Source organism: Ceratotherium simum, chromosome 19 (assembly GCF_057802395.1).
Source record: "Ceratotherium simum simum isolate JZ-2026a chromosome 19, ASM5780239v1, whole genome shotgun sequence".
Classification (NCBI taxonomy): Eukaryota; Metazoa; Chordata; class Mammalia; order Perissodactyla; family Rhinocerotidae; genus Ceratotherium; species Ceratotherium simum.
Genome location: NC_141918.1, coordinates 49030565 through 49051649, shown reverse-complemented (window position 1 = coordinate 49051649; position 21085 = coordinate 49030565). Strand labels below are relative to the sequence as shown.

The 21085-nt window shown below is 35.5% G+C and overlaps 1 protein-coding gene across 1 annotated transcript in view; it reads right to left on the bottom strand.

Moving 5' to 3' along the window:
- The window catches only part of LAMA2 (laminin subunit alpha 2), a 575531-nt gene that overhangs the window by 235806 nt on the left and 318640 nt on the right, over nt 1–21085 (bottom strand). The window contains exons 13-14 of the mRNA XM_087444077.1: nt 9643–9744; nt 7998–8209 (exon numbers count right to left, since the gene is read on the bottom strand). Of these exons, the coding sequence (XP_087300203.1) occupies nt 7998–8209; nt 9643–9744 (314 nt within the window). The remainder of the gene's footprint in view (nt 1–7997; nt 8210–9642; nt 9745–21085) is intronic.

The following is a 21085-nucleotide window of genomic DNA, read 5'->3' as shown; positions in this document are numbered from 1 at the left end:
TGTGTGTGTGTATTTCCTTCCCCAAATTACGCAATGTGCATTCACAATTTAAATGGATGTTATTGGTGTCTTATTGGCTTTTTTCTGTTTTTTAATAGACGAAATTTTAAAAGCTTCATTGTTAAGAACACACACTCAGGAGTCAGATAGACTAGGATTCATATTCCATCTGACATTTACCAGGCCTGTAGCCTAGGAGAAATGACATCATCTCTCTAGGCTTCAATAGTGTCATCTATGTAATGGAGATAATTTAATACTACATACATCATGAGCTTAATTAAAGGATTAAACAAAATAATGAATATAAAGTTCTTCATATAATACATAACACATGTAGGTGATCATTAAATACTAGGCATTTTATTAATATATTCTCATTGGTTGTTGAAACAGGATAAAAATGACTACAAGAGTAGTACAAGAAATACTATTTGTATCCCCAAAATAGTTTTTTGTCATTTTAATGCATTAAAATGAATTTTAAATAAACTTTAAAAGCACAAAATTAAATGACTGCTATTGATTCATGATGATAATTATTGTTTTGTAAAATGGTTGATAGAGCTCCATGACACGGACTATGCCATCCTTTAGCCATAAGAAAGATGCAACCGACTCTTGCTAGGGCATGTATTTTTGGTTGCTTTCTCAAGAGTGGTGGTAGATTTTTATTAATTGGCGATTCACAATTACCAAAGAGTTTGCCAGATTTGGGAATGCACGCTGCAATCAAGCCAGAGAACAAAGCCAATGGGATCATTAAATGTATCTTCAAAAGTGACAACCTTTAACCAAGCTGTAAGCTTTTCAGCAACAAGTTTCTAAAGTCTTTATTGTTTTTACCCCCACTTCACTAATTCCAGACATTTGATAGTACCTTGGAATATGTTTGAGTTCATATATGATCAAGAAGTAGGAAAAAAAAATCAACTTGAAATCTCAGAAAACAGGCATTTGGATGGCATTGCCTTAGATGCTGAGAGCTAGCTGGCATCCTCTGAAGACAAACAGATTATCTTTAGCTACAGATTAACTCATCCAACACTATTTCTTGAATGCTTTCTTCTCTGGGGGCACAGCTTGGACAATCTGGAAGAAAGTCCTAAACTGGTAAGCAATAAAAAATCACTGTTTTACAGTATTCAGGTTACATAGAGATTTTTAGAAAATCTCTAAACAGTCATTTTTTTCCACCAAATAAACTTGTATATAAAGTGTCACTGGCAATTCTTTCTTTTTTTTAAATTAAGGTGCAATTCATGTAACATAAAACTAATCACTTTAAAGCATCACTTAGCACATTCACAATGCTGTGCAACCACCACCTCTACCTAGTTCCAAATATTTTTTTTCTTTTTTTGTTGGTGAGGAAGATTGTACCTGAGTTAACATCTGTGCCAATCTTCCTCTATTTTGTATGTGGGTTGCTGCCACAGCATGGCTTGATGAGTGGTGTAGGTCTGTGCCCAGGAACCGAAACTGTGAACCCCAGGCCACCAAAGTGGAGCACACAAACTTAACCACTACACCACCAGGCTGGCCCCCCAAACATTTTAATTAGCATGAAAGAAAACCCTGTACCTATTAAGCAGTTACCTCCTATCATACCCTTCCCCTAGCCCCTGGAAATCGCAAATCTGCTTTCTGTCTCCATAGATTTATCTATTCTTAATGATTCATACAAAAGGAATCAAATAATACATGACCTTTTTTGTCTGGCTTCTCTCTGTTAGCATAACATTTTCAAGGTTCATCCATGTTGTAGCATGTATCAATATTGCATTCTTTTTTATTTTGTTGAGGAAGATTAGCCCTGAGCTAACATCCATTGCCAATCCTCCTCTTTTTGCTGAGGAAGACTGTTCCTGGGCTAACTCCTGTGCCCATCTTCCTCTACTTTATATGGGACGCCACCACAGCATGGCTTGATAAGCGGTGCACAGGTCCACACCCAGGATCCTAACCTGCGAACCCCGGGCAGCCGAAGCGGAGCACATGAACTTAATCACTATGCCATGGGCCCAGCCCCTGCATTCATTTTTATGGCTGAATAACATCACATTTTGCTTATCCATTCATCTGTTGATGGATGTTTAGCTGTTTCCACCTTTTGGCTATTGTAAATAGTACTGCTATGAACATTCACGTACAAGTATTTTTTGAGTACTTGTTTTTAATTCTTTTAGGTATATACCTAGGAGTTGAATTTCTGGATCTGGCAATTCTTAAGACAATATAGGGTTTGGAGTTCCTAAACTAAGGATAGTACTTGCTCATGTTGCCATGAGCTTAGGAGCTACTTCTTGAGAACAAAGACCCTGTCCTGTCATCTATATACTTAGCCTAATCATCTCAATACATTTTTGTTGGATGAATGAATGAATGGATAGATGGACAGTAGATAAATGGATAGATGGTTGGATGAATGGATGAACACAAGACTAAATACATACATACATAAATTAATAAATGAATGTATAGAATAAATGAATGAAATGTAGCTATGTAACAAACAATGACTGACATACTCCATGACAAATGATACACTAAAGCTTAGTATCCACATTTCAGATGAATAAAATTAGATAAGGAGAAGACAAATTACTTGTTTAATCTGACAAAGAAAATAAATTGAAAAATCTTAGAGTTAGGACTTGAGGCCAGAGGTCAGAACTCATCTGAATGTATTGTGACATCCAATTGCCTGCAATTAATGGACTGTCACATGATGAACTTATATTTCTGATCACTTTAATTTCAGAATTAGATGATTTCATGATTGCTATACTAGTTGATTATCATACAAAAAGACTGTCACAATTTACTAAAGAGCAGACTGGTCAATTGCATATAGATACAGTCCCAGGAATTTCAATATAAAATTGATAAGCAAAATATAAAGAAAGAGTATTGGAACGTTTCAAAATAGAAAAATGAGCAATTGACTACTTTAAGGAACAATTTAAAATATAACAAAACAAAAACAAAAATATTTTCAATGAACTGCCAGATTTCATTTGTCTTTTGAACAACAGATGTTCCTCTCCTTAATCTATGTAACCATTTTGAGCTATGAGAAATTTCAACACTCAACCATCTTTCCCAGCAATATTCCACATTAGCATTCACTGAGCAGACCCAATGTTCATTAGTTTCTGCTATTTGTTAAATGGGATTTTAATGCGTTTAACAGTTTTAAGTGTTACTCATGAAGAAGGCTGCAGTTTATTTTTTTTCCTTCAATATGGTCATTTTCTTTTCTTGATACTAGGCTGCATTCGTTTAAATACATAATGCTGGCAGTAATAAAGTACTAAAGTTTGGAGATGAATGAATTATCAAAGACTTGTCAACTAAGTCAGATGTTTTAGCTGCCTATTTCTCCCTATTTTTATGACTTGGAAATACAGACAAGATGATGGATGAAGAGAAAAGACATAATTATATAAGCTAATATTGAAAATATTGGAATCATATCAGAAACATTGCGCTGGTACTGACAATATTATTCTCAATATTTTTGTTTTACTATATTTCCCATCAAATAGGTTATGCTTTACTAAAAAATAATAATAAATATATAAAATAAATTATTTTTTGAAACAACAAGATCTTTGATCTTAAAATTCTTTTAAATAATTATTCTTTCCTATCCACCTTTTTTTATATTGAAGATCTCCACTTAATTCTACTTAAACAAATGTTATTTTGGGTTAGCCACCATAGGTAAATATTTTATTGCTGTTCAGGTGCTTTTTTCTATTTTGTTTTTGTCAAAACATAAGATACTGACTCAGAACTTCCTTTAGCCTCTGCCTTGTGGAAGTTCCACAAAGAACTATGCAATTAGCAGAGCCCAATAATTTTTACTCCGTTACTAAAAAGGCAACAGAATCATTTAGTGGCTCAATGTCTGAGTGGGCCATCTGGGGAAGAACTAGACATTTTCTCCAAATATTTTCAATCCCACATCAAATAAGGGAAATAACTATCAGAATCTGATACTATCGCAGTCGTCCATCAAAAATATATTAAATGCTAATATGAGAATTCATCTCCTCCTTCTTAGTTCTACCAGTGTGCACTGTGCACTATTCTTCTGTTGTACTATTTATTATACTATCATAAATGTGCATCTGCCTTTCATACTGGACCATGCCTTCTTTGAATTCAATGATCATTTATCCATCTTTGTATCCTCCTTATTTAGCCTAGAACTACCACATTATAATAACTACTGTGTACTGGTGTCTACTATCTTCTGTGCACTATAATGGGGGCTTGACAGACATCTCATTTAAGTATCAGTGAACCCAACATAGTAATCGTATTTTTGTCCACATTTCCCGAGGAATAAACTGAAGCTCAGAGAAGTAAAGTGCCTTGTCCATATAATACAGTTAGCAAATGGTGCAGCACAGACTCACACCTAAGTGAGACTCCAAAACAAGCGATGATCTTATTACCCTACATTGCCTCCCAACACAGGCTGGATGGCATGACAGATGTTGTAAATACATCATTTTCTCACTTAACCTTGTATCTTGAAAGTTAGATATTGTTTCTGTCATTTCACAGAAGAGGAAACTGAGACTTAGAAAGACCCTCAGGGAAGGCGCTCAGTAAATGTTGGCAGACTGAATGAGCCCAATATTTACAGAAGAGATATGGGAGGTAGTTAAAGATAATGGGAGGAAACACATGTGGGTTTAAATCCTGGCTGAACCTCTTACCAATAGCCTAATATCTAGCATGTTGCATAAATCTTTTTAAGTCCTAGAGTCCTCACCAGTATAATTTCCTCAAAATGTGATTACCTGTATTATTAATTTCAAAAGGTAGAAGTATACTATCAACACTATTTCTATAATCATCAAAGACTCCTTTGTAAGGATTTTTCTAGATTATTTATTACATAAATTCTATGCAATATTTTTTGATACCAAAAAGCCTTTCCAAATTTACTCTAACAGTCATGTGAAAACATCTTGCCTTAAAAAGATTCCACATTTATTTTCTAACAATAAAGACACATGGGGTGTATCACAATAAAGTCATGATGGGCTCAGCTATGCTGTGATAACAAACAACTCCAAATTCTCAGTGGCTTAACAGAAAACAAAAGTGAACTCATGTAACATCCTCTACAGGTCCAGGTAACTGTTCAGGGCAGCTGACCTCAACGTTGCTGTCAATATTTCAGGCTGTTTGATCTTCTCGTAGCTGAATAAGCTCCAGAGAGTCCCATACTGGCAACTCAGTGCTTCCTGGGGGTGGGGGAGGGAAGACCTCACTTCAGCTCACATTTCATTGGCCAAATCAGGTCATTTGACCATATCTACCCTCAAAGGTTAGGGAAATGAAATATTCTAAGAGGAGCAGATTGAAAACTGAAGGAACTATACAAATGTCTACTATAGATTGAGAGGAAAATATATTTTTTGCAAAGTTCTGTATCTAATAGGTGTTTAAGAAAAGCTGAATAGGCTCCTTGCTTGAGTTAAATATCAAGGATGCTATTAAATCTAAGATTTGGAGAATTTAAAGAAGGAAGATGAGCAGTTAGATTAAGTTGATTTCTCCTACATTCTTAGAAGGATGAAAATTTTCTATTTTTATCTTCATCTTATCAATGAGGACCATGAAAAGAAAATATTTTTTTACTGTATGGGCCTCTCAGCATTCTGGAAAAGAATGACAGCAAGAATTGTCACAATTTTAGAAATATCCATACATGCTTTATTCTAGATGTCTCCAAGTATTAATGGTACTTGGAGAAAATATTATTCCGTGGAATGATGCAAGTCAGAGAGAAATGCTTCAGATCTGTGTGCTGATTTGCCATTAGCACAGTGCTTTTGAGCCATCTAATTCCATTCTCATAGTGACTTTTGAAGTTGGCAAGCAATCTTCCTCCTCCTTATCTTACAAATGAGGTGACTGACATCCAAAGAGGTCAAAGCTCCATTTATGTTTACAACTATTGAATAGTGGAGTTGAAAACAGAAGTCAAAATCCTGACCTGCAGCCCAGTGCTCCTTCCATTATTCAATTCCATCTAACCACATAACTGCAGGAACCTAAGCCTATCTGTGGAGAGAAGTAGCACGGAGGTAAATCCTCAAATAAATCTAAACATGCATTTTTGTTGAGATGGCTTCACTTGACTTGTGCTTGGGCACAAACTGTATACCAAGTCAGAAGCCTACTGTGCAAGGCAAGCTGAAATCAATTCAAGTGATGTTTCACAAATATGACTCAATCCACTAGTAGACCAGAGATAAATAAAATATAACAAGCTTGCTGACTCAGGATTCATGTCGACTTTCAGCTCACCTGAAGTGGGCAGGAGGTTCAAATCTGACAGTGGCATTTACTCCTTGAACCACAGTTCCTTAGGTGATGCAGGCTGCAGAAAGCAGCCACCTACTTGGATTAGCTCCTGTGTGGGTTCACATAGCCAGGCTCCATGACCACGTTGCTCACGTATGGGAAAACTTCAGAAAGCTTCAAATGAAACTGATGATTTTAAGGTGGGTAGACACTGAAATTATCTGACATAAATCAGGGGGAAATGCCTTTGGATTAACTAGTCTGAGAAGCAATGCTGACAAAAATAAATAAGCCCCTCAGCCACTTTTTGTCAGTTTGGTTGTCATTCATTTTGAAAGCCAGAGGACTCATCTCTTTGTACTGTGTAAACATCATGACAATCTCTGTTTACTAAATGGGGAAAAACACAATTAACTCCTAAGTGCTGCTTCTCGCCTTCATGGTGTTTTAACCCAGCTTCTAGCAGAATTGCTTATGCAGGAGAAGTATATCGTCTGGCAATAGTTCTGTTACGAATCTGCAGTTCCCTCCTTCGGAAGGTGGTAAGGATGATTACGCTTAGTTGAAACACTACAAGTGAAAGACAAACTAGACAGCACGCAAATGATGGAGACAGAGGATCATTAGCAATAGAAAAAAGAATGTCCTGTAGATAAACCGGTATTGGTGACATCGCTTTGATTATAGGTACGCCAAGCTATCAGTTTTAGGCCACACTTATTATCTAACTTAATCTGACTTAGAAGGAAGTTGCCATAATATCTTGTGTTATTTATTATTAGAGTAAAAAAGGAGAAGAGAAAAGAAGAGCTTATTCAGACACAGTTGAAGTTTAAATTTGTCAGGCAAAATGGAAAGCATAGCAACCTACAGTCAGACAGATCCGGGCATGTTTGGTTCAAGTCACGGGGTTCTCTTTTTAAGGAAAAGAATGGAGAACAAAAAGAAAGTAACCTCTGAAAGTGTTCCACATAACACTTTACATAATTATCACACATAATGTTCACAACGACCCTGAAAGGTAGACACTATTATCTCCACTTTACACCTGAAGAAATCGCGTTTCTACAAGGACCAATCACTTGTCAAAGGTCGCACATAGAATCAGCATAGAGCTCACTGAACTCCTAATCAGGCTGGCACCAAAGCTCATACTCTTTCCTTTAAACCACACAGTCATTATAGTTTTACAGTGTTTTATAAAGAGACTTGTGGTTATTTAAATGAAGGTGATTCTATTTCTTATTATAAATTATATACTATTAAGTCAGAAACTAATTACTTAATGGTACAAAATATTTAACAAACCACTTCCCGAATAGGGGTACTCTGGAATTATATCTCTTTAGTTTCCCACTGTCTGAGTCACCATAAAGGAGATTTTATTTTCCAGCGTAGCATTTTTCAGTATAGGGATTATCTTTATTGCGTGTTCTGGTCGAAGAAATCATCAATAATAAAAAAAGGCTGAGATAAATTCATTCCGGGTATTTAAATTTTTAAAGCTTGAATAGAAACACTTTTCTGAAAACCAGTGCTCCATTCTTATCTACTATTTGAAGACAACAAACCCTAGAGATGTTGAAAGTCACTCCCTAGCACATGCAAGTCTGTCCCAAGGTAAATGTGAGAACTCTGAGAGATGCAGTTCCTGACTTTACCTGAAGGTGGCATCCATCCCCAGACTGTACGTGATTTGTATGAGGACTCGCTTTAAATTCGCCAGCACTATCATAAACTCTTTTCTGCTGACTGGGAAATTAGTGCCATGTATGGTAAATGATTCTTCTTTAAGTGACAATACATGAATATGTTCTTCAGATGGTTGCAGGTACACCTCATCTTGGGCTGTGCTGATTCTCAAGTCATTTCCCTAGAGGGAAAAAAAGTAAAAGGGTAAAACTGTGAAAAGGGTAAAAAGTATCCGTATTTGGATTCTCCACTTTCCAGATTATCCTCAGTAGGTTTTTAATTTCAGGTTTGTTTTCCCTGGCGTTGAGCATCTTTCTAGCATATATGAAAGGCAGAGAAGGCAATTTGAATATTAGCCTTAACCAGATGCATTACAAAGCATAAGCTTCTTGATTATGCATGATCTTGCTTCCCCCATTAACTGGAATAATAGATTACTGGCAACTCATACATGTATGTGATTACAAATACCTTGACTTACACAAGTGCACAAAAATTGTGTATTTCAAATGTATTATTTTATGGTGAATGTGGGTTGTACAGGAAAATGTGGAAGAAAACTTAGAACAATGTGTTAAGTTATTGTTTTAAAGGACGTTTCTCTATGGGAAAAAACAAAAAATAAACAAGAAAAAGTCCTGCAGTCTATTGTTCACAATAGGATAATGGCATTATAATAGAGTATATTAACTGACCTACGACATTTAGGTTATCCTTCTTAGCTTAGTTCATTCATGTTAATAATATATAACTTCTCAACATTTTACATGTAGAGAACCCCTTTCATCTCAAAGGAATTCCAAGATATTCTTCCAGTTTCATAGACACACACACACACATATGTATGTAATGATATATATCATCCAGACCACTTCATATAATACTGGAAATACTCATTTTGGGGGAAGAATTTTGTCATTGATTCACATGCATGAAAGGTTCAAGACAAGGAACAACAGAGCCCAGTGCTAAATCAACATCAACCCATTTGGAATCATAAACGTGCACGCAAGCATGTGCCTTTGATTATGTGTGAGTGTTGGACGGAGGGCATGCATTATGTGAAAAGAAAGGTATGAGAAAGAGTGGGAGAGAGCCTCTAAGATAACTTTAGGCTTCCAGCATCTTGGAATTGGCTATGGCCCTCCAGATCCTGAAAGCAGTTTCTCCCATATCTTTCTTACCTAAATTAGGAGTTTTGAAGTAAAGATTTAACTACATCTAAATAAGCAAGTTTCCTTTTTCATTTCTTCCGCCTAATATAAACAAATAGGTAGACAATAAAATCTACTTGGAAGCAAGGAGAGATGGAAAAAATACAACTATGTAAATCAGCATTTGCTTAAATACTTTCAACATACTTACATTCTTGGGGACATGGCCATTATGTTTTAAATTTAACTTCCAAGTCTGGTCTAAAGGTCTCCTTTATACTCAGTCTTCTAGATATGTCTCAGAGTGAAACAAAACACTGGCATAAAAAAATTCCCAAGATATGATATTTTTCTATAGAAACATGCAAATTAATGTCAAACCAACCAGGTAAGAAATAACCTCAAATAACATAATAGTGTGTAAAATGGTTGAATATAAATGACCCCCTCTGTACCTTACCTCTAAGATAATCATAAGCTGGAGTACCCGTTCTGAATCGTCTTCCTGTCCTTCAAGGTCATATGATATGGTAAATGTCAATTGTCCTCCAGCTGCTGTGAGCTACAAGAGAGGAGATGTGTAATCATTACAGGGCAGGAGATGAGCTATTAAATCATATTTTGCTTATTATTTTAAAATCATTTTATTGTTCTAGAGGGCAGGATTTGGAAGAAACAGAAATCACGAGAGTGCAGAGTGAGAATGATAGACATTTCTTTAGGAGTAACCTTTATATGAACCTTACCCATCAACGGCAAGCCTGACACAAATATAAACTCATGTATTATTTTCCCCAGTATTGCAGGCTTGCTGAAATAGGTTAAGTTCCATGAAACCAAACACAGTCCCTCCTGTCTTTTCCCTGGTCTATAGCTTGAGCTTAACAATTCCCAGAGAAGAATCTTTGACAAAATTGGGAGATTTCTACCCATCCCTCAGGGTCACTCACTTTCTATGAGTCTGAACACTTTCAACAAAGACATCACTGCCTTTGACAAGCACTTTCCATAGACTATAAACTAAGCTGGCAAATGGTCAAAGAAAAATAAAAAAGTAGCAGCAAATTTTATATTATGATAAAATTCAATCAAAACTCCCAAAGAAGATATACTTTCCCAGCGCAATCAAATAATGCTTAGTTTGAATGAATGTTATTATCCCTCTTCATTAAACAAACTTCTTTCCTTCCAGTATGCAAGCCAAGCCCCATAAAATGTATGCTTGAGGTTTACATCTTCTGACATTGACAGTAACCTTGTAGAAAGGGAAAAAAATAGGAAGGCAAGATCATTTATAGGACAAGAATCAACATCAGAGCTTGAGTGACAGATTCAATGCAAATGCTGCAATCCTTTTTTAAAAATTCCACTCCCGCCTTGTAAATAAAGATGTTCATAAAACAAAGCTGATGATTTGTATTCTGCTGTTTCCTCCACGCCGACAAGCAGAGCCCCAGCTTCGCAGCCGGTGGCTCTCTGGCCCCTCACGTCAGACCTTGACCACAAAGCAATTCCCAGAGATGCGCTGGATGGAGGAGGAGGAACCCGGATTCCTCTCAGAGCTGTTCCATAGGGAATGGCACATAGCTCGCTATGGCTGATTGAACAGGGTTTTTAAATTGCAGCTCCACAATGTCTCCTAAGAGCTCATTACATGGAGCTCTACAAGGAACTAAAATTCAGCAAACTTTTATTCCCTTGCTCCACTAAGAAATAGCTCTACTCTAATGTCTTTTTATATATAAACTAATAAATATCTGCCTGGACTATAACACTTGGCATTACTGTGAGTAATGAGGGGTGAATCTATGTAAAAGGTTTTTGGCTCTATTAAGATAAGCATCCAAAATTTCACATAGCATGCTTGTTCAAAATCAGCCAGACATTTTCTCAATGAAAGGAGTCTAGAAAGGCAGCAGAAAAGAACGCTTTATATATTTCGAAGAGAAATGAACTATTTAGAATTTTCTAAATTAATAAAAATATTTGGTAGGAGGTAGGGATTGGGTTTTGGAAGGACATTGGGACATAAATCCATAACACTGCAAAACTTTTGAGCTTCCAAATATATTTTGATTATTTAAAATTGGATTATTTGTTATTATTTTTCTGGAATATGTTTTCCTAAAAAAAAGTAAAAGACCAGCTAAAATTGGTCCTTAATTTCTTAAGTTAATTTAAGAAATTACTGTATATACCCAGATATAAGGAACTTAGAATTAAAGGTAATTCCTATTTTGCCAATAAAAAGAGCCAAAGTGTGTATAATTTGAATATCCAAGTTTTTAAGACTTTAGATGAAATAGAAAAATGTTTTTTTACAATATTTGATTTGTTAATGTAGTTTCCATACGTACTTATAATAGTTGTAAAGTCAAATAGTATATAAAATAATATAATTTAGGAGAGGAATGAGGGTAAAAATGGAGATAAAAGGAACAAATAACTAGACAGAAAAAGAGAAGGGCCTCATTCAGGTCAATGATAATATACAATATGAATTAAGGAGTAGAACCAATTCAACCTATATTCCTGAGGGCTTATAAAAATAACAGTAACAATAATGAAAAATTGCTTTTTCACTAATATTTCATAAAACAGTTTTTCCCAAACTCTTTCATGTATCTTTGACACCCATGCTTTGGCATTATTAGAATCAGTTTTTGAATCATCTAACAATTTTCATGAGTTAATCCACTTTACTTCCACCTAAGTTATGTGAAAAACAGACAATTTTAAAAAGAGGCATGATACTGTTACCAGACATTTTCTTCCCAAGCCACAAGTACCCATTTCTGTAATATTAGAATCATTGTCTTTTTCATTTGCCCTAAGGTGTATATTTATGATCACCTCTGTATAACTACTTAGTCAAATACCTATTTAAATAATTTTTAAAAAGAATTGCTTAAGATATCATCCCACAATTTAGAGGTTGTGCCTCTAGGAATAATTACTTATTCTCTGTTAAATTCCTTTGCCTCTAGTTTTCCTTCAACTCCATAAAGTAATCTCTTCATAAACAATAAAACCAAGAATTTCCTGGTGTTGTTTCCAGCGAATGTGTCTTCCCCAAAGAATACATACCATTGTATGAGAGTCTTTGTAATGAGTCAGTTATAAGACAACACCTTCTCTTCTGAGGGATATTGTTCTTGGGGAAAAAGCTTTGAGAATATTCAGAGTATAAATTGTCCTTTCCCATAGCTTTGGATGAAGAATTCTTTGCCTCTTCTCCATCTGTCTACTGTTCCATATTGCCACTGCTGCCTTTATTTGGCTCCTCCACATCCTTGCTTCCCCAATCTCCTATAATCCCTTCAACATCCCAGTCCTCACTCTCTTCATCAAAGCAAATGTGCACAGGGCTACCAATCATCAATTGACTTTATTGTCTCCTCTAGCTATTATCTACGATTATTTATTAGTTTCACTGTCAAACTCTGAGGTATGGGGTATTATACCCATTTTCTTTTTCCTACCCATCCACTCTTTCTTATTTTATCTCCTGCAGCATATCTTCAACCCTTAGTATTCCATTAAAAGTGTTTCTTGAAAGGCCCTGTATCGACTCTATCTAGAAACCACTAATGGATATTCTGTTCAGTTTTATTCTTAATCTTTATGTGACATGTAATAGTTCTTAAGATTCTTGACTCCTTTGTCCTCTATTGCACCAAGCGTTCCTGATACTCCTTCTCCTGCCCTGGTCATACCTCTGTCTCATTTATAGATACATTTTTCTCTCTTATTCTATGCTCAGTGTATGGATGTCTCCAAGACTCTCGCTCCCTTTTGGTTATCCTTTCTCTTTGACTTTCCATTCCTCTCTCATGGATTGAACTATGTTTATACTTGGTTCCTCAATCTATATCTTCCATCCCATGCTGCCGTAACAAAGTACCAGAGACTGGCTGGCTTAGACAACAGAAATCTGAGATCAAGGTGTCAGCAGAATTGATTTCTTCTGAGGTCTCTCTCCTTGGCTGGTAGATCGCCATCTTCGCCCTATGTCCTCACATGGCCTTCCTTCTGTGCATGTCTGTGTCCTAATTTCCTCTTCTTATAAGGACACAGTCCTATTGGATTTTAAGGCCCACCTTAATTACCTCATTTTAACTTAATTATCTCTTTAAAAATCCTTTCTCCAAATACATTCTGAGGTTCTGGGGGTTAGGACTTCAACATATGAATTTTGGGGGTATACAATTCAGCCTATAGCAGTCCTGTACTGAGTGATTGTTCAATAATGTCTCATACACTCAACATATCCAAAGTTAATCTCATTATCTGGGTCTTCCCAGGAAACAAACTTGATTATTTTCCCAACTGCCATGATTGGGTCAAGTCAATTGCTTTATTTCTCGATTTTAAATTGGAAACCATAGGTGCAACATGATATTATTTTCACTTTGTCATTTATATCAGATTATTGCCTCAATCCTATTCTCTTGAAATACTTCTTGTCTAATTTTCTATTCCCAATGGCACTTCTCTCTTACTAGGTACTCATCAAGCATCTGAATTCAATTCTCTGACTTCAGTCTTCTTGTTGGGGAGTTTTATCCTCTATTACATCTGTTGTTGCACTTCCTTAATGAAGAACCTCCAGTGGCCCTGGGATCTATAATATCATTCGAGTTTCTGTGCAATGTCAATACTCTCTAGGATCTATCTAGCCCCCTGTTCACAAACTCTGTGCAGAGGTGCCTTGGGGCACTACAGTGAACTCACAAAGGCACTGTGGATCCTGTAAATGTTTGAAGGCAATAGAACAATTCTATATATCTGTTGGACACCACACAAACAGCTAGTTCCAGATAGTTCACAATTGTAACATGAGATAATGCTATATTTCTTTAAAGGATGTTCTCAAAATTTTGAGATAAGATATGGCTGAAAGTGCAAGTAAACAAAAACATATCTTTGTTAAGCAAAGTTTTTGGTGGATGCTGTGATAAAAATCAAGTATTGCACAAAAATCAATGTGAAAGAGGAAATAAAGGTAGCAGTGTCCCATCTGATTGTAGGTCTCAGAAGTTGTGTATTACCCAGCAGGCACACAGATCCTATGTAAGTAATTGGGAATATGAAGAAAAGAAATTATTATATTGTCTGAATTTACATGCATTATCTTTTAAAATGATGGCTAAGTTGTTAGAACATAAATACTTATTAAATTGTTTGACTCTAACTATTGTGGCATATTTCAACTAGTCTAAGAAGCACTGTGGAAAAAAATACGGAAACACTAAGAGTACCACAAATTAAGAAAGTCTGAGAACTTCTGATTTAGCTTCTTTTTATATCTATCCATTCTGCTACTTAGATTTGCTTAAACTAATTTTCCCGCTGAAATTCTCCTTTTTACAGTTCTCTGACCATTCAAATGCTGCTTTTCTTTCTTTGCCTGACTAATGCCTCACTGGTCAGAAGACTGAGGAAAAAAGGTTTTTCAGCGATATTCCCAAAGTCCACTGAGGAGTCAGTGACAACAAAAACAAATAAGAGAGCTAAAGGATTCTAGAACAGGTAGAGTTGTACATAAACCAACTCATCCATTAGCGTTGAAGAATTCTAACAATACATCACATGACACTGGTAAGTTATGTGTACTGTGCATAACTTTAATGTTCCACAATTTTGAACTTTGTAGACTCAATTTATTAATTTTATCTTTGAGACTTTCAAATTAGTCCATTTGGAGGACAGCATTGATTACTGTAATTGTACAGAACACTGCATGTACAGCCAATAGAACATTTCATTTTATCCTGTTATTTAGGAACTAAACTCTTATTAGTCTATTGGCTAAAAAAACATGGTTTTCCACGGGCAGAAATAAATGCAATTCCAGTTTGCTTTGAGGCAATTCTTATATTTACTGGATGGATTAGACTATACTTACCAGAGATGAAAGTTGTATCCCTTTGTAATACAAAGAGAAAGTGAATTTAATGAGACTGGTTCATTCCATAAAATGACCCCAAAGACCTAGCCTTTTACATTTCTCCATATCTATTAAGTGAAATTCTCTTCGGTGAGATTGAGATATCCAATTGAGAAGGCATCATAAGGAAAAGGAGCAGCACCTATCCATTTCTGGAGATGTACAGTGCTAAGCCCTTCACTTTCCAGATCCTCAAATTCACCCTATTAAGAAAAGAGCAACACAAGTAGTTGTTTCCCTTGAGTACCTGTTTTAATTCTACCTTCAGGGGAAAGAAACAGCTTGTTTGCAAGTAACATTATAGTTACTATGCAATATATAACCTAATGCCACACATAATAATGTAGTGTGCATGCAGCACACTCGTTAAAGATTTAATGAAGCAGGAAAGCCTTCCCTCGTGAGTGGAAAAGGCTAAAGGTAATTCATAAAACTAAGCTTTACAAAAGTATTTAGCATTAGGCTACTTGTGTTCTAACTTCTCTCTTTTCCCCCCCAATTTCAAGAAACATGAATTGAAGGGTGAAGGACGGGTGATCCATGGAGGACAATACATCTGGGAGGAAATTCTTTTCATAAAATTAAGACCAGAATATTTGGTTCTCTGATGTCAGAACATCATCACTCTTACTCCACTAAATGGTGTGTAAAACCTAATATTTGCTTTCGCTTACCAGAGCAAATATTTCAAGAGGGATACTAAAATCAAACTAGGTAAAGTCTCTGTAAGCAGGATAAATGAAACATATCTGTCAATTTCAATTTAGTATCACAAACAGGGCAAGTGATTCATCTTTCTAGACTCCAACGCCCCAGAGCCTTAAACTCTGAAAAGTTATCCCTCCCACATAAATGTTTACTAATGCATCTATTCATGGAGCTCTCTTTTAACATAGAAACAGTATTCCACTTCAGGTTTTATTATGCTTTTCTGTACATTTACAATATTGAGATAAGAACATGTTTCTCTTCTTTCAAAGCTTGATATTTATTAGAATAGAATAGATGCAAGGGGATATTGAATTAGAGACTAGGCAGAATTTACAGGGGAGGATCACCTTTAATGCACAGAAAATCAACTAGGAGTTGTGGTGTCAAAGAGAGACAATACATCATAGAAACGTTGCTTTGGAATGCAAGAGATCCCGTTATGTACACCAGGGGATACAAACAAGAAAATCTTGAGGAACTCTACTGTCTGCCTGTCTTCATTCCTCCCTTCTTCTTTTCTTTCTCCCTGCCTGCTTCTCCTGCCTTCTTTCCTTCTTTTTACTCGTTTCCTTCTTTTCTTCTTCCTCCTCCTCCTCTTCCTCTTCTATCTTCTTCTCCTCCTCCTCCATTTCTTCCTCCTCCTTCTTCCTCCTTTTCTCTTTGGTAGTCATAGCAGTTTTGATAGTATTTATTTTCTAATAAAAACTATGTCCTTTTCACTCATGTAGTTATTAGAACTAATTTGAGGAAAAGTCTGACGTTGGGATTCCTTCCTTTTAGACTTGGCCACTTCCAACCTGATAATTTTGCATTCCTTTGTATTTTGTATCATCTAAATTTCATAAGTATCCAAAGTAGTGATGAAAATTACGAATGTGACAGGGCCAAGGACAGAGTTGTGTGGCAGCCCACCAGAGATATTCCCTCAGTGTAACGCTAATGGACCAATCAGTGTCCTTGCAGCCCAGCCCTCCAACTGCTTACAGAGCTACTCAACCTTATTTATTCTTCCAACTTTCACCATGACTCTCCAAATTCTCCCAACCTACCTCCTAGCCAATATTGATATACAACGTTTCCTATTGATAATGCCAAGAGATATTCATTACAGTATTTTGACTGGCAGAGGGAAAACAAAAGTAATTGTGAGAGATATATCTAGAGGAATTGAGAAGTCAACATGAGTTTCCCATATGAATTTTTGTTAAATTAATTGCTTATTCACTTGAATAATGCCAACCTATCTTCAGCATAAGCTATCTGCCTCTTGTGTAACAAAGGAAGGCCCAACTATACTTTTCCTATACTCAATCATGGTTCAGAACAAAAGCAAGTATAAGAGTTTGATCAGGTAAGGATGTTTTTGGTTGCTACTGAAAACCAGACAATTAGTGGTTTTCATATAACAAGAAGTCCAGAGATAGACAAATCAAATTTTAAAATACAACAAATGGATTAGTTTTTTTTTCTTTTCTATTTCATATATTTTCTACAAACCCTTAGATACATTTGGGGTCACTTAAAAATGTAAACACCCCATGAATAGATTTGCTAAGCATTATATAGAAGATGATGAAGTACTTAGAAGTACAACATCCCATACAGTAAATTAATATTTAGTATTTGCTCTAAGTTTTATGACTTAGAGAACTACATGCTACTTTAAGACAAGCACTGATCAAGCATTAAGTTGAAAAAGGACAATCTCAACAGATGTGAGTAAATGGTAGCAGCCAAGTTCTCCAAACTCCTTTTTATCAGGCCCAGACCCGAAAACAGGATCTTTGCAACAGCTGTTTGTCTTCTGTTTACGTACTTATGATTGGATGGAAGGTTCCATTAGTACTCTTGCTGTAGGTTGGATTAATTTATGTCTAAATATTCAGTATGAAAAAATACAGGCATTACATAATTAAACATTGATATAATCAAATAAACCACAAATTATTGTTTTATCTATACATTAGTTTCTTATTGACTAGGGATTAAAAAAAAATTTATATTCTTTGCCAAGAAAACAGCAGAGTGTATGCTCATGATATACAGCATTGATGCTGATTAAAGTAACAGGGCACATTTTAATCCAAGTTCCATTAAGTTAAAAAGAAACAGACTTACTATTTTCATATAAATGACAAATGAAGAAAAACAAAAAATATAATCCTTATGGAAAACATATGAGAACACTGTACAAAAAGATGTCAGTATTGCCATTGTCTATTTGAATGAGAATTTTGGTTAACCTTTCTCTTACTGCTTAAATACTTTGTCTTATAAAGATATTCATTACTTTGGATAGTATATGATTAATGTATAGCCTTTTCCCCTCTTATTGCAAAAGTAGGAATAAGAGTGTAATAAGCCGGGTTCTCATCTTGCCCATAGGCAATTCTCAATGTTTATACCTTCAGCAACACTAAATATGGATAGAAGGGCTGTATGTTTAAATGAGTTCAATTAATTTCAGGTTACATGATTTAAACAGAGGTTATTATGAAATAGCAGTCAACTTATTTCTCACAAAAGCAGAAGCCAGAACACCACTCGTGGAATACTATTTTTATTTGATGCTAAATTGATCTACCACTATTCCCTTTTCTCTCTTCCCTCATTCGTGAATTCTGCAGATTCTTTATTACAGCAGTAGAAACTGGTTGTCAGTTTTAGAAGAAAAGATTCCCAAAGGTGCAATGGACACTAAGTCACACCCCAGAGGAGAATCAATAGGATAATAAAATATATTCAAGTGTCTTCTTCCAGAATGAACAGACAAAGAGTTGTGTTAGTTATCTGACATGCCTATTAGTAGAGGAATTAGATATAAATCACACAAAAGATCAAGTTCATTTCTAGAGATTTTCCAGACCTGGTTTTGGATTCTCGTTTTGCTTTTAAATGTTTGTATGGCCTTTGGGAAAGTTATTTATGCTTTCAGAGTCTCAGTTAATTTCTACTAAAATGAGCTGAATTACACCTACTTCAGAAGTTTGTTCTGAAGATGAACTAAGAAAATACACATGAAATTCCCCACCTGGTACCTAGAACATAGTATATATTCAATAAGTGTTGTAAGTCATACTGTTTTAATAAGGATAGTTTTCAAATTAGAATACCATAAACACTTTATACTAAAAACCTAATCATGATGAAATTTATTTCATGATTCTAAATGCTCTTTAAAATCTTAGGGTTTCTGGAAGAGATCACAGTGATGGCAAAATTCAGATCTTATTCATGTTTTAATGTTTCCCCATGGTACTTTGCATAAGCACCTTACTGATAGTACATGCTGCATAAATATCTTCTGAATTTTAATCAAATTCGACGCTATGTATCATTTCAATGTGTTATAGATAGAGAAGACATGAAAAGCCGGGACTGATTTGTACTACCCCTGTGAGATACCTTGCAGCTGTTATTAAAGTAGCTCCTTACTGGTTTCTCTATTCTTATCTTTATGAGTCCTAAAAACAGACCAAAGGAGATATGTCTATTTGAGCTTTCAGGTGATTTGAGCTTTCTATAGGAACTTACTGTACTGCTGACTGGCAAACCACAAATGCGTGTGTTTGAAAATAAGGAACTTTTAGCATTTGGGAAATCTGAACTGCAATGGAAAGGAAAAAATCAATATTTCAGTCATTTAGACATTTACACACATAAAGCAACTATATGTCGTTACTTTTTGCCAGCTTCTATATGCTACAATAATAGTGTAAATTCCAGCACCCACTGGTATGTATTTTATAAGTCAGAAACATATTTCCAATATGTTCTGATGTATTAGAAAACATACTCTCTGTATGTAGAAGGCACCTAGCTCACAGACTAACGGAAGCAATGATCCAGCTGCAATCATAGCTAACCAGAGCACATTCTTGACATCACCATTTAAGAGAGTAGTTGACAAATTAGAGTTCATCCAAAGAGGTGTGACCAGAATGTTGAAGGCTCTAAAAACTGAGCAAGAGGTTTGAAAGCATATTGGGAATATTGAACCTTAAAAAGAGAAAACTTAGGGAAACACGATTTTCTTCAAACGTTTGAAAGTCTGTCACGTATAACAGGAAGAAAACTTGTTCTGCTTGTAGCACAGAAATAGAACCTATATAAGGAAGGGGGAGGGAGGGCATATTTTTTGACCCTGTGTAAGAATTAACTTCTCGTATCTAGAACTGTTGAAAATGGAATGAGCTACTCAAAGGGTATCTATAGCCCTGAGGACATGTGATTAGAGGTCCATCTGTCTGGCATGATGGAGAAGCAATGCCTACATCTGCTGAGAAGCTGGACTGGATCTGATATCACTGGGTAACTTGCAATTCCACTATGCTAAGTTTTAGAGATAATTTATTAATAGTTGGTAAATTAAACAGTAGAGTAACCCTTTGCAACTTCTACCATAGAGTACCAGAAGAGTAATTAGCTTTATACACACCTGCTTATGATTTTAGAAATAAAGTATTTATAGGATAGAGCAACACATTTCATTGAGAGAAAAATACTTGTATAGACAGCATCAGAGAGACAGAATAGCACAGCAGAAGAGAGTACAGCTTCCAGAGTTAGACTTCTGGGGGCAAATAGTCAGCTCTGTCACTTATTAGCTGTGTGGGACTAGAGTAAATGACTTAATCTCTCTTTGCCTCAAGCCTTCATCTGGAAAATGGAGATGATACAACAGTAAATACCTTATAAGGTTGTTGTGAGAATTCAATTGAATAATCTAGAACAGTGCTTGACACTTTATAAACGTTTAATAAAGGTTAGCTGGTATCATTATTCTTATTATCATTGCCATTGTGTAAAACAATCTCCAAAATTGTATAACTGTCCAGAGCAAGATTCTCTGACTATCATATCATTGCAACAAATCAGTATAATCTATTTTATTTTAAGTTCAAAAACAAAATTCTACCACTTTCTGTAAAGCAAGATACAGATAATATAAAAATATGATAGGTCTCAAAAATTAAGGAGACTCTACTAACCAATATATAATCAAGCTAACATTTGCACAGAACTTTAGAATTTCAAGAGCACTTTTCACGTCATTTTTTTAATCCCCCCAATCTTGTACTATAGGTTTATTAGTATTATTATTATTAGTCCATTGTATAGAGGAGGGTATTGAGGCTCTAAGAGGTTAAATTGTTCAAGGTCACACTGTTACTTTAGTGATATTGAGAATCATCCTTACTTTATGTTTACCTTTTTAAATACTCCCCCTCAAGATACTCTC